This window comes from Ammospiza nelsoni, chromosome 6 (genome assembly GCF_027579445.1).
Source record: "Ammospiza nelsoni isolate bAmmNel1 chromosome 6, bAmmNel1.pri, whole genome shotgun sequence".
Lineage (NCBI taxonomy): Eukaryota > Metazoa > Chordata > Aves > Passeriformes > Passerellidae > Ammospiza > Ammospiza nelsoni.
In genome coordinates this window covers 10762180-10776003 of record NC_080638.1, presented here as the reverse complement: position 1 = coordinate 10776003, position 13824 = coordinate 10762180, and the positions used below count along the sequence as shown (strand labels likewise).

Here is a 13824-nt window from a genome sequence, read left to right as displayed (position 1 = left end):
GACCCAGGATTCCCAGCACCTGAAGGGACATAATATTATCTGTGCTGTCCTCTTATTTTCATTGCTTTAGATCCAGTAAATGATTAAAATTCAAAAGTCTGAGTGCTGCAGTAATGGGATCATAACAGATGAGCAGCTGCTCATGAAGAACTGGGGGGAGGAGCGGAAGGCAGTGACATGGCCACCTCCTCCTGATAAGATCTGTGTCCCTGGACATGTGAGGGAAGCTGTCACTGATGTGGGGAGATTGTGAGGGGAGCTCTGACCGTGGGATATGATCTCTGGGCCAAGGGCTGCAGCCAGGCACGAGGCACGAGACTGAAGCACAGCCAGTGGTTCCAGCAGCCATCCCAAATCCTTTCTCCTGGTGCTGCTGTGTCAGTGCTGTTCCTACGGGAGGTAGGAGTTCAGGGATGGCATGGTGGGAGATTCCTGTCTAGAGTCAGGGCTGGAGGGCTGGGAGCCAGTCCTGGGCACTGCAGGGGTGGGGGTTCTTCCTGGGGCTGGCCTGGGGCTGTGTGGGCAGTTGGAAAATGCTGGGAGTGCTAATGTCCCTTATTTCCCTCTGGTTCCCCATCTCTCCCTAGGAGGTGGTGGGAAAGGGAGAAGGCAGCTGCTGGGAGCAGGATCGTTCACCATGGACAAGAACAGCACAACAAATCTCACCCTGAACAATACACTTTATGGATCTCTGGACTGGGAGGAATATATCAGATCTGAATGCTCCAGCATTCCCTCCAGCCTGATTGCCTTTGCAGGGGTGTGCCTGGGGATCTCCCTCTGTGGGCTGGCAGGGAATGGGGTGGTCTTGTGGTTCCTGGGCTTGCACACACAGCAGAGCCCTTTCACTGTCTACATCCTAAATCTGGCTGTTGCAGACTTCTCCCTGCTCCTCCTGTTTCTCCTGCTTCTGTTGGCTTTTCTGACCTTAGCAGCATTCTGCACATCTTTGTTTCCTTTTATTCACCACTATCAGCGCTTTGTGTTTGTCCTTGGGTTCCCGTGCCACGTGTTTGACCTGAGCAGCCTGGGGCTGCTGGCAGCCCTCAGCGTGGAGCGTTGCGTCTCCGTCCTGTGCCCGTCAGCGGGGCCCTCTGGGCCCTGGCAGGGGCTTTTGTTTCCTCCCTCTACCTCACCTCCACCTACACTGAGGACTCTGGGACCGTCATTGCAGGTGTAGCCCTGGCCATTTCTGTGGTTTTTTCCCTCATGATGTTGGTTTCCAACCTGTTCCTGTTCCTCAAGCTGCGCTGTGGCTCCCGGAGGCGGCAGCCAGGGAAGCTCTTTGTGGCCATCGTGCTCAACGTCCTGCTGTTCTTTGCCTTTGGCATCCCTTTCTGCATGGAGGTTTTCATCAATCTCCCAGATTCTGGTGATTTATTCCCAGAAGACCCCTCTTTGTTCCTGGCACTGCTGAACTGCTCCCTCAACCCGGTGATTTACGTGCTGGTAGGGAGCTGCCGGCGGCGCCGCTTCCAGCGTTCGGTCAGAGTGGCTCTGCGGAGGGTGTTTGAGGAGAAAGGCGGGAGTGACGAGGGGAGCCACGGGGCTGGGGACACTGTGGTGGAGGTGACAGCTCTGTGAGGCACTTCTGCACATGTGGCACCTCAGACAGAAGTATGGAGACAAGGGCACTCCAAGCAGCGTATCCAGGCTCAGTCCAGTTCCCCAGCTGGGTTTATTCTCCATGGAACTGCCCTCGCTGCCCCATCCATAGGGAATAAACTCTGTTGATGAAGCAAAGTCTGCAAAAATGGGCAGAGAAAGGGGTGTTGGCTTGGTGAGATTTGGGATGGAAGGGTCTAAGAGATGGGTGAAAATTGCAATTTGGGGAAAAGGGAGAGAAAAAAGAGAGAAAGGGGAAAGGGAGAAAAGGGGAGAAAGAGAAAAAAAAGGGAAAAATCCAACAAAGTAAAAAAGGAAACTAAGCAAGAGAATGAATGGGAGAGAAACAGAAAAAAAAAAAAAAAAGAAAGCATGGTAGAAAGTAAAATAATAAAGATTGAGAATGGCAAAGGATTTGCTTGGAGAGGACAGATAAAGAAGGATATCCCTGGTGTGCTAAATCCCCATAAATAGTTGGGTCAGTCACACAGGGGCTGGTCCTGCTCCCTCTGGAATCATTGGAGGAAAACTTATTCACCTAACCACAGCAGTGTTATACCAAAAACCATCTGGATGTAGCTGTTATAAAATAAACTTGGCTTTTCTGTCATTTTTCAGTAGACACTTAGTGGAAGGTTCTTCCTGTGCCTTAAATTTAAAAAAAAATATTTATCTGAGTTTACATTGTGTGTGTTTTTATCAGCTAATAAATCAGATAGCAGCAGCAACAACAACAACAACAACAACTTTAAATAGACTTTTTATCCCTTTAGGGGGGAAAAAACAACAAAAAAGAGAATTCTGGTCTTTTTAATAATACAAAAATATTTTGTTTTCCCAATGATAAAAACATTTGAGACATCAAAAAGATCACATTTTGAACATGAATTTGTGAGGTTTTTCAAAGAAAATTACCCACATTGACTTATAAATGTTAGGTAGTCTGATAGCACAAATAATCCCATTTTGCCCCTCAAAGGATTTGGTTTAGAAAATAATTTGTTGAAAATCATGGTATTTATTTACCTTGTTCTGTTTCCTGTATTTTCCCCACTATCCTTAGATTTATTTCTAATTGTAAAGAAGATTTAAAAGCCATGGATTCTGATGTGTCCTTTTAAAGGAAGAAATTACAACCCAATGCATGCTGTAGATAAATATAGAGACTCTGTCAAAGGCTGGAGGAAATTAAAATAACATGCAACAATATGATAATATAAAATACTAATCTCCATTCACATATTTCTTTGAAATACAAGACAAGCGAGGATGAAACTCAATGAATAAATTTTTAAAGCAAATTGGAAGGAGTGGGAGCCCTCTCCTGCTCTCCTTTCCTGGTGTGGAAAAATCCCTGGTTCAGAGAAGAAATGGACTTGGATGTGAATCTTTTCAGTCCTTGAAATGCTCACATTAGGAGACCCAGAGTGGCTCTGTGAGCCACCAAAGGCTGTGTGTGTGCTCTGACATGGGATGGGAATTCTAAGTGAAGAGGGATGAATGGATTCTCCTTCAGGAATTTTATGCCTGCTTCCAACAGGAGGATTGTTGGTACTGATCTTCTTTTCAGAGATCTGAGTGAAAAGCAACACAAAATTTATGAGTTTATGAATGACAAGGATTTATCCTGAGCAGGATTTCTTTGATGAAATTCAGACACCAAGACATTTCAGTCTTATCAAATGGATATTATTTAAAAGTCACTGGAAGAAAGAAACAGGAACTTTTAATGTGTCTTAAATACAGGTCAGGTAAATTCTGTGCTCCAGGTGCTTATGTGCCATATGGGGCACTTAAAATAATGACCCAAAGGGGGGGTCTTAAAATAATGAGGACTTAAAATTATGACCTAAAATGTCTACAAAGAGGGTACTGAGGGTCAGGTGAGATGAACCTTCCCCAGTACCTCAGAGTTCTTCAGTTCTGCCAAGACATTCCAGGCAGGATTTTAGGAGGACATGGTTATCGTGTCCCGCGTTTCCCGCTCATCTCTGTCATCCGCTGAGTCTTGGAAGGCCCTCTGGAATGCCAGCCTGAGGGTGAGCCGGAATTTCCGATCCCTGTAGCTTCCCACCAGGAAGTAAATGACGGGGTTGAGGGTGCTGTTGACGCAGGACAGCACAAAGCCAATCTCTGGGGAATACAGGAACTTGAGGCCCAGGAAGTCCAGGAGGATGAGGACACTGAGGGGCACGGCGAAAATGAGGAAGAAGAGGATGGTGAGCATGATGACAGTGAAGAGCCGGCCCGTTTGGAAGGGCTGGGAGCTGCACTTGACCCGCAGGAAGAGGGTGAGGCTGAAGAGCAGCATGAGGGGCGCGCAGACGAGGAAATCCAAGGCTCCGATGGCGATGAGCAGGCGCTGGCAGGCCCTGGGAGAGGGGCGAACGGTGCACAGGACATATCCCAGAGTGTTCAGGAGCAGGGACAGGGCCCAGAGCAGGCCGGACACCACGGCAGACAGGTGCTTCGGGCGGTGTGTCCGGCACCAGATGGGGGACAGCACAGACAGGCAGCGCTCAATGCTGATGGCCGTCAGCAGGTACAGGCCCGTGCCGTACATGAAGAGATCCAGGAAGAGGAAGATCCCAAACTGCACCCCCACGTTGAACTGCATCAGGTACTGCACGGTCTCCACGGCGATGCACAGCAGGTACCCGAAGTCAGCGGCTGCCAGGTTCAGGATGTAGACGGTGAAATGGTTCCTGCGGATGCGGAAGCCCAGGTACCACAGGACCAGGCCGTTCCCCACCATCCCACAGGCAGCACTCAGCAGGCAGAAGCTCTCCATGAACTTGAGGACAGTGTAGGATGGCTGGGGTTGTCCCACAGCCCCGCTGTAGTTGGTCCCAGGAGCATGGATGGCTGTGGTTGGAAGGACCATTGGTGTGGTTGAGGGTCTCATGATGGGTGATTCGGACCTGGGAGCAGAGAGGGGAGAGGTGGTAACTCCAGGGTGACTTTTCTAGAGGGGTTCCTTGGTTTGTTCCAAGGCTTTGTAGCTAGAACTTGATCTCATGGAACTTCAAAATAAATTGGTTTGGAAGGGACCAAGAGCCTGGAGTAACAGGAAGGCTTCACACTGACAGAGTGTGGGTTTAGATGGGAGACTGGGAATAAATTCTTCCTTGTGAGGGTGGTGAAGCTCTGGCACAGGTTACCTAGAGAAACTGTGCCTGCCCCATCTGTGGAGGTAGGCTGGAGCAAACTGGGATATTGGAAGGCGTCTCTGCCCATTGCAGGGGATTGGAACTGGATGATCTTTAAGGTCCCTTCCAGCCCAAACCACTCAGGAATTCTGTGATTCCATGAGAACAATTGGTAGTTTTTTATATTAATGAGTGATTTCTGTTTTAATATGGTGCCATTTGATGTGGTTCTCCTTGGTCCCATGTACAGTAACAAATAAACATTTTGGTTTGGCAGAGCCCTCAGCTTCTCCCTCAGAAACTGCAAGAACCACATGTAAGAAACCACAGATTATCTTGTCCTCACAGGACATGGGAGCCGTGGCTCTGATAACTTTTCCACACCACTCCATGATTTAAGTTATTATTTCCTTCCCTGTGGTACTAAGATCTGATTGAAAATCTTGGGGGTGAAAAAAATGGGTTTAACACCTTTTTTATGGTCTGATGAGAACAAATACACTGGCTCTTCTGCTGTCTCCTAACCAGCTGTTATTTTGGACATGGAAGGCAGAGAAGTTAAAAAGAGGATAGGAACAAAAAATGGGGTTTTCTGGGAAGATGTGAATCACTGAACCACGTAGCCAGCATGAATCCTCTGTTTTTTCTTTGTGGTACAGCAGCACACATGGAGACAGACTTCCAAAAGCACCCAGAACGTGACGGACTGAATCGCTGCTGTTCCATCCCAGCACCCCAGGCACACTGACCTCATGGACAGAGGGAAATGAAGTGTGTGGTGCCGGGAATTTCAAGGCCAAGTTGGATGGGGCTTGGAGCAACCTGGGCTAGTGGAAGGTGTCCCTGCCCATGGCAGGGGGTGGGACTGGATGGGCTTTAAGGTCCCTTTCAGCCCAAATTATTTGAGGATTCTATGATTTCCTTGATTGAAACCAGGGAACTTCTGGCACTGCAGAGCTGGATGTTCCCATCCTCAGCTCTTATAGCACCTTGAGCACTTCTAGCATGAACACTGTGGAGAGCAGCCCTGTGGCTGTTCCTCCCTCACAGCCTGCTCCAGGAGTGGCCATAAATGATCACGTTTTTGCAGAAATTAGCAGAAACAGCCTCGAGTTCTGTTCAGCTTTTCTGCTGCGAGAACAGAGGAAGGCCCGGTGGTTAAGTGGTTTCCTGGCTTCTGTGCAACCAAATTTCCACTTGATCTGAAGAGAGTGTGAACATTTAAGTGTCACCTAAGTTCTGTCTCAGCCCACTGACACCTCCACAGGTGCATCTCTCCCCACTGGGGATTAAAGGGATGATAGGTGATAATTCCCAATGTTAAATGGCTTTGTGCCATTGATCATGTCATGGAATCATGGAATGGTTTGGGTTGGGAGGGATCTTGAAGCTCATCTTGTTCCAACCTCCTGCCACAGCCAGGGATACCTTCCACAGACCAGGTTGCTCCAAATCCCTGCCAACCTGGCCTTGGACACTTTCAGGAATAAGGCAGCCACAGCTCCTCTAGGCAACCTGTGCCTCATCACCCTCACAGGGAAGAATTTCCTCCCAAGACCTAATTCAAATCCACCATCTTCCAGTTCAAAATAATTCCTGTCACTCCAGGCCCTTCTCCAAAGTCCCTCTCCAGCTGTCTTGGAGCACCTTTAGGCACTGGAAGGTGCTGTATGTGCATAAAGAAGGTGCTGTATGTGCCAGGAACAGAAATGGCTGCAATGGGTAAATGAGAAACCATCGACAGTTTTGCCTTCTGCTGCAATAGAAGTGATGAGATCCTTATCTTACTTCTGTAGACTGTGGAGAAGAACACTGCAAAAGTCACTCATGGTTCTCATTTATTTATCATAGTCCCTTGGAAAGACTGAATTCCTGTTTCTAAGACACATTCAGGACATGATCCCACTTGCTTATGTAACTAATAAGTGAAAACTGTCCTCAAACATCAGCAGCCTGAGTCCAGGTGATCTTTTCCTCCCTTGAGATAAAACATCCTCCATGTGATTTGCCTCCAAATCCTGCCTGTAGTTCCTGAGGCAGAACAACCCTGATCCCACAAAGGTGTCTCAGACAGTGGACAGAAAGTTCTGCTGTTGTAATGCCAGGTCTCTGAGTAATGACTTTTTATATTACAGAGGTGCATTTAGAGCAGTTCAAGAGCACTTGTACAGGCACAAGAGTCCCTGGAATGAAGCTCTCCTTATATTGAAAATTATTATCATCAATTCCTGACCTACAGCAAATTTCTGTCCAGCAAAGGAAGTAAATTTTTGATCTTTTTTCCTCCATTGTTTTTGTTTCTCCTCCCTTCCCCAAAGCCTGACAACCCATCAGAGTGCAACGTCAAAGACCCACATCAGAATTTCTCACCTTTTTTGCGTTCCTGGGAATTTCAGCGCCTGTGCCCAGCAATGTTGTCCCCTGGATGGTGTGACATAGGGTGCAGCTCAAGTCTTTGTGTCATCCTGCAGTGCTGGGCTGGGCAGCACTGTTTAAAAAGCCATGGTGTTTTCAGCGTGACCCTCCAGGCAGCCAATCACTCATGGGGGAAATACCTCCCCTGTGCGGGTATGATCACTCAGATTTGAACCACTTCCCCCTCCCCTCTTTGCAGTGTCATGGAAACATCATTTTTTTACTACTTCTCCCTTCTTCAGCCATTCTTGCAAGAACTGTCCATACAGACTTTGCACTGTACTTAAGGCCCTGAGATGCCCTGGTTTCACAGCCCCTGAAGATGAGATTTTAGTGCTGCTCAGGTAGAGAAATTTCAAGTTTTCTCCCATAACATCTTTGGTGGAGGTTTCACAACCTCCCTCAGTACTTCTCATTCCTTCCTGTCCCTGCCCAGTTGTCACACACCGGCCACCACAGTGGGTCCTCTCCCAGCACAGTTCAGCACCTTATTGGATCTCTACTGCTTCATCCAACCGTGCCCCCAAGCTTTCCACCTCAGCAGTTCCAGATGCCCAAACCCTGCTTGTGCTGCCCTCAGCGTGGAGCTCTGGGGTCAGGAGCTCTTTCAGTGCATCTTCACACCCCACAGGCTTTCAGCACAGTCCTTCAACACCTCAGCCACTTCAGATTTCACAAAATCCCTCCAGCCCCATGCCTTTCACTTCCAGTTTCACAGCTTCCCCCTGAATAGAGCTTCAGGTTCTTCCTCACCTTGTGGCTCCTAAGCAGACAGAACCCACCACCACCCACCCACAACATCCCAGTCCTGTCCATGCACACTCCATGTTCATGAGCCACCCCAATTCAAAGGGTGTGGAAACAGAGAAAACACCTTTCTCCTTTCCTGACATCCTTACAGGGAACTATTTTGTCCCTTAGTCCCTTGGGCCAGGGAAGTAAAGGGACAGGAGTGGGACACCACCCAAATCGCTGCCATGTGTGTCAGTGGGCACAGGAATGGGCAGATCCAGCCCAAATTTGCTTAGCAGGTCAGAAATGCATTTGTACATCTTCAGCTTCTGTTGTCATCTGTTCTTCCTCTTCCTTTCCCAAAGACTGTAAGACTGTTTTTACTTTCTTACCCAATCCTATTTCCTATAGTGGTTACTGGCAACCCTCATTAACCTGGCCAGGACTCCAGGCTATGGCACAAAATGATATCTAAATTAAAAGACTATTTTTATCCAGAGCAGGATTTAATCTCCTCATTAATTTGAGGTTTTCCATTTTCTCTGCATGGATTGCTGGCATTCCATGTTGGGAGACATTCAAAATGCCTTTGTTGTTATTGAACCATTCTGAATTTCAGTAAATGTCAGCAAAACAAACAGAGGGATGGGCAGTGGATGAAACTATTTATTGATGCACCTAAATCTCAAGCTGAAAATACACAGTATACTTCAGAGCAGTGATGAGCTGGAATTGCAGTAATTCACAAATTCATCAAATTCTGGTATGGTTTGAGTTGGAAGGGACTTAAAGGTCATCCAGTTCCATCCCCAGCCATGGGCAGGGACACCTTCCACTATCCCAGAGTGCTCCAAAATGTCCTGGAACACTTCCAGGGATGGGGCAGCCACAGCTTCTCTGGGCAACCTGTGCCAGGGCCTCAGCACCCTCGCAGGGAAGAATTTATTCCCAATATCCTATCTAAATCCACCTTCTGTCATTTAAAGCCATTTCCTCTTACTGATTAGGTGACTAGGTTCATTTCTTTGCAGAGGAAATCCTGGACTGGCTCAACTCAGCTAACTTCCACAGATGTACAAGAGCTGACTTCCTCCCCTCCCTTAGTTTCCCAATTTGTAAAATAAGGATTTTTTTTTAGCTTACTCTACTTTACTAACCTTTGCTGAAACATTGCAAGTTCTTGAAAAGGCCTTACTCCCTGGGCTACCAGTGATGAATTTTCATGGAAAATAGGGACTTGGAGGGTCATCAAGAAGTGACCCAAGCCACTCTCTTCTCTACTTCTACTTACTACTAGAAACCTTTCAGATTATTTATTTTTTTCATGAGGGCTTGTGGAGCTTTATTGGGATACACAATGATTTAAAAATCCTCACAATTTTATTATTACTCACAGTGCCATAAAGCCTAAGCTGTGGATCTAAGGTTTGGGAAACACACAGTGTCGCAGACATTTTTTCACAGAAATCCTTTCTTTGGGATTCTGCATCTTCTGGGAAGCAGAGGCCCCAGAGGAGAATGTAAACAATTGTTATCAGCTGCTGTGAAATGCAATAGGATGCACCTGTGATTGGTTCGTGTTCCATGTGTACCATTAAGAGCCAATCACAGGGCAAGCTCTCTGGAACACAGGGACAGAGATTTCTCTTGGTTTTAGATTCTTTCTATTCTTAGCTTAGCTTGGCAGCCTCTGCAACTTCTCTCTTTATTCCTATTAGTATAGTTATAATGTATTATATATCATATATCAATAAATCCAGCCTTCTGATCAAGAAACAAGATTCTCGTCCTTCTCTCCCCAAGCGACCTCCTCAGGTCACTGTAATAACAAAGTCAGAGTCTGGGAATGTTAACTTGACCAGGCACATCCCATGCTTGCCCAGTTTAATATTCAGCTAATCTACTGGCTGTTATTTCCAAAAATCATGGAATTGTTAAGGTTGGAGAAGCCCTCCAAGGCCATCGAGTCCAAGCACTTCCCAGCAGTGCCACCACTACTGTGTGTCCCTAAGTGCCACATCCACAGGTTTTAAATCCCTCCAGACTGATGGTGACTGCCCCACTGCTCTTGGTAAACTGTGCCAGGGCTGCACCACCCTCTGAGTGAAGAAATTTTTCCTAAAATCCAATCTAAACTTCCCCTGGAAGGATGGGATTAATTTCTTCTCCTTCCCACCCCTGAGCATTCACACCTCCCTCCTCCAGCCCCAAGAGCCCTTGAGCTGGGAGATTTCCTTAGAGAGGGTGAAGTAGGTCTGTGTAAACAGGGAATTAAGCCCTGGAAGAGGGAGATTTCCTTGGAGAGGTTTGAGGAAAGTTACTTAAACAGTTTTTTTATCTCTGCTTGCTGGGCTGTGAGTGCACTCTTCAGCGCTCATGCTCCCTCCAAGCAGCTCTAACATGGGCAGGAAAAGCCAGGATACACTTGGTGATAAAGGACAGCAAGGAATTAAATGAGGTGGGATTAAAAAAGGCACCTCCTAAGCAAGTGTTAGAAGCTTTTTAGAAGCTGTTCTATGTTCTTTAAAACCTCTACCAGGAAAAGGAGATGTTGGGGACATAAAATCTTACAGCTCTTACACAAAAATTAGATCTCCAAGCACAGAGAAGATAAGTTTTCCAGGATCTTTTCCCTTTCCTCTTTTCTTTCCTTTTCCTGATTTCCTTTCCTCTTTTTCCCCCCTGCCCTTCCTCTTGAAAAAGGTGAAAATACAAAAAGAAATTTCCCCTGAAATTGTCAACCATCTCTGGCTCTCTTTGGCTGTAACCATGTGCAGAACTGGTTTTGCAGTCCCAAATCAGGTTATTAAATTCTTCTTCAATTAACCACCCGAGATTTTAGGTGAAAACCCTTGCAAATAAGAGGATGGTGCAATTCCTTATTATTTTTTTTTTAATTATAACAATCCACATTGCATTTATTTCATATCCCAACTGATTACACTATATCATGTACTTCTGGTCAGTGACTGAAAAGCTAATTTTAGAGGTAAGATCTCCCTTTTATCCCCTTTCTTGAGTATGTTTTACCTCCTGTAAGTAAAACTGCAAGCACAGGAGAAGTCAGAAACTTTCCCAACTTCCTCTTTAGGCTTCACTTTTTCAAGTTTGAAAATTTTGTTTTTTCTACATTTCAGCATTTCCTGTGGGTGCTTGATCAGTTTTTTGCCTCTACAGGACTTTCTGATCTTGCTCTATCTTAAAATCATAAAATTGGAGCCTGGATCAGATGGATCCAATCCCAAATGGATCCAGTGAGTGGCATCCCTGCCCATGGAAGTGGGGTTGGAACTAGATGGTCTCTAAGGTCCCTTCCAACCCAAACGATTCCAGGAGTCTATGATTCTATGGCTGTGTCTCATATACGGCAAATTAAATATGTAGAGGGGAAAGAACAATGAAAAAACAAACAAAAACCAAAACAAATTTTAAAAGAATTTGATAAACTTAATTCTAAACTTATGTATTTCTTAGAGAGAATGCACTTCTGATAAAGAATTAATTTTTAAGAATGAAAAAACTGATGAATCATTTTGTCTTTATCCTTCCACATTTCCAGGCTCTGCACTGCACATTGCCCACTAGACTGGCATGGAAAACTCCAGCACCATGAAGGAATTCATCCTCCTGGGCCTCTCAGAGAACCAAGGTATGCAAAAAATGTATTTTGTGGTGTTCCTGCTTTTCTACACACTCACAGTGGCAGGATATCTCACAGTTCTCACTGTGACGAGCAGCCGGCGCCTGAACTCCCCCATGTACTTCTTCCTCTGCCACCTTTCCTTTGTAAGTTATTGTTACTCCTCTGTCACAGCTCCCCAAATGATTTCTGGCTTCCTGGTGGAAAATAACACCATCTCCTTTGCAGGTTGCATAGGGCAGCTCTTTGGGGCTTCATTTTGTTTGGCTGCACAGAGGTTTTCATCCTGACAGCCATGGCCTACAACCGTTGCATGGCCGTCTGCCAGCCCCTGTGCTACCCTGCGCTCACGTCCCACAGTCTGTGGCTGCATGGTGGGGGTCTCTGGGTGGGGGTCTTCCTGCATTCCACCCTCGAGACCTTTCCCACCCTTCCCTGCTCCCTTTATATGGCCCCAACAAAGTCATCCACTATTTCTGTGATGTCGACCCCCTACTCCCCCTGGCCCACGCCAACACACACGCCAAGGGCCTGGCCGCAGTGGCCAACAGCGGGGTGATATCCCTGAGCTGCTTCCTCGTCCTGGTCATGTCCTACATGGGCATCCTGGCTTCCCTGAGGTGGCACAAGACTGGCAAGATGGCACAAGGCCCTGTCCACGTGCAGGTCCAACATCACTGTGGTGATCCTGTGACTTGGGCCCAGCACGTTTGTTTACATCTGCCCATCCGGTGGCTTGTCTGAGGACAGGAGTGTGGCCGGGTTCTAAATGCTCATCACACCCATGTTCAACCTCCTCATCTACACCCTCCGGGATGGGGAGGTGAAGGGAGCCATGAGGAAACTGTGCAGGAGGAAAGTGGGAAGTGGAAATGGGAAGGGGTAGAGCTGTGATCATGTTCCCAAAAAATTGGAGAAAATCAAGCAGGTTTTGCTGTAATTTCTTCTGTGACAATGCCCCAAAATGGGCCTTTCAAAGAACAGCTGCCTATTGGTCTAATCCTCCTGGAATTAGAAAGGCACTAGAAGTTATTTTTATGATGGAAAAGACATTGGGAACTCTGACATTCCCTTCCTATTCCTTGTCAATGACCAAAGGCCCACACCAAGGCCTCCTGAGCAGCTGCAACATCAGGGCTTAAATGCTGTTAAAAATACTGAAAATATTGTCCAGGTGGAGCGCCCCATAAGAAACAAAAAAACAAAAAAACCCGTGATATTAAGAGCTAATTGGGTGGTTTGCTGATGAAGGAACAGGAAGGGAAACTTCTCTCCTTACTCCCCCACTTCAGCCAATCTTTTCTGACCTGTTCCATGTCAGGCTGGATGGGACCTGAAGAAACCGGGTCTGGTGGAAGGTGTCCCTGCCCATGGCAGAGGATTGGAATGAGATGGTTTTTTAAGTCCCTTCCAAACCAAACAGCTATTCTGCAATTCCATCATTCTCCTATAATTCTATCTACTTCACCTGTCTCTGCCCAAGACAGCAGCAAATAAAATAAATGTAGTTTAAAATGTTATGGAAATGAAAAACAGTGGGGTCTTTTAGAGGTCTCACTTCTGGGTGATTCTGAGCAAATATTCACCCATTGCTTGTGGAAGGTGTCACTGGAAACTGTGTCAGGCTCCTCTATACTTTGCAAATAATTCTTACAAGAATTTCATACTTGAGCTCAAAAGTTGCTCCTGTGCTTTACTGTGTCAGTAAAAATACCTGCTGAGCAAGGAAGGCTCACCACAAATCTTTGTGCATTTTTTGAAATGATTTCCAACTTACTTCTTGTTTTAAAGTTTTAAGTCAGGTGTCTGAGGGATGACATCAGTGATATTTTGCTTTGTGCTGTCAACATGTAAGTTAGTAAGAAATAAGATTGTAGATGAGAAAGACAGGCTTATGAAAAAAGCAAAATTTGTATCCATTTACATGAATTTATATAAATGTCCTATGTCAGAGACATCTTTATCTGATGTCTCTCTCCAGGGATTAAAGTAATAACTACCCAAGGAACAATTTTAGTTCCTTGCCACTGATGTTTTCTGACAAAACTCCCTTTGCCTCTGGGATCTCATTACTCCTGATAGCCTTGTGCCTTGTGGTGTGATGTACCTGAACTATTTCTGCTACAGAAATAATTGCACTTGAAGATGCACCTGGAGGTTGCTTTTTGATTTGGTGGGTTTGGGTGGTTTTTTTTTTTGCATAATGGGAAGTACAGAAGGTTGAGCTGTTCTTTTCAGGGCTTAGAGTTGGCAGAGATACAGAGCTGCTTCCATAACTTCCAA

At 46.2% G+C, this 13824-nt stretch overlaps 2 protein-coding genes and 1 pseudogene across 2 annotated transcripts; 2 read left to right on the top strand and 1 right to left on the bottom strand.

Annotated features, from left to right (window-relative positions):
- The first annotated feature begins 637 nt into the window (after positions 1-637).
- Positions 638-1584, top strand: LOC132074239 (mas-related G-protein coupled receptor member H-like). The gene is given in 2 exon segments (XM_059473891.1): positions 638-1079; positions 1082-1584. Coding segments are annotated over 2 exon segments (945 nt in total).
- A 1969-nt stretch (positions 1585-3553) lies between these two features.
- LOC132074993 (proto-oncogene Mas-like) lies at positions 3554-4510 on the bottom strand. The gene has a single exon (XM_059475116.1). The coding sequence runs from the start codon at positions 4508-4510 to the stop codon at positions 3554-3556; it is 957 nt and encodes a 318-aa protein (XP_059331099.1).
- Positions 4511-11492: 6982 nt separating this feature from the next.
- On the top strand, positions 11493-12427 carry LOC132074238 (olfactory receptor 4S2-like; annotated as a pseudogene).
- Positions 12428-13824: the final 1397 nt, after the last annotated feature.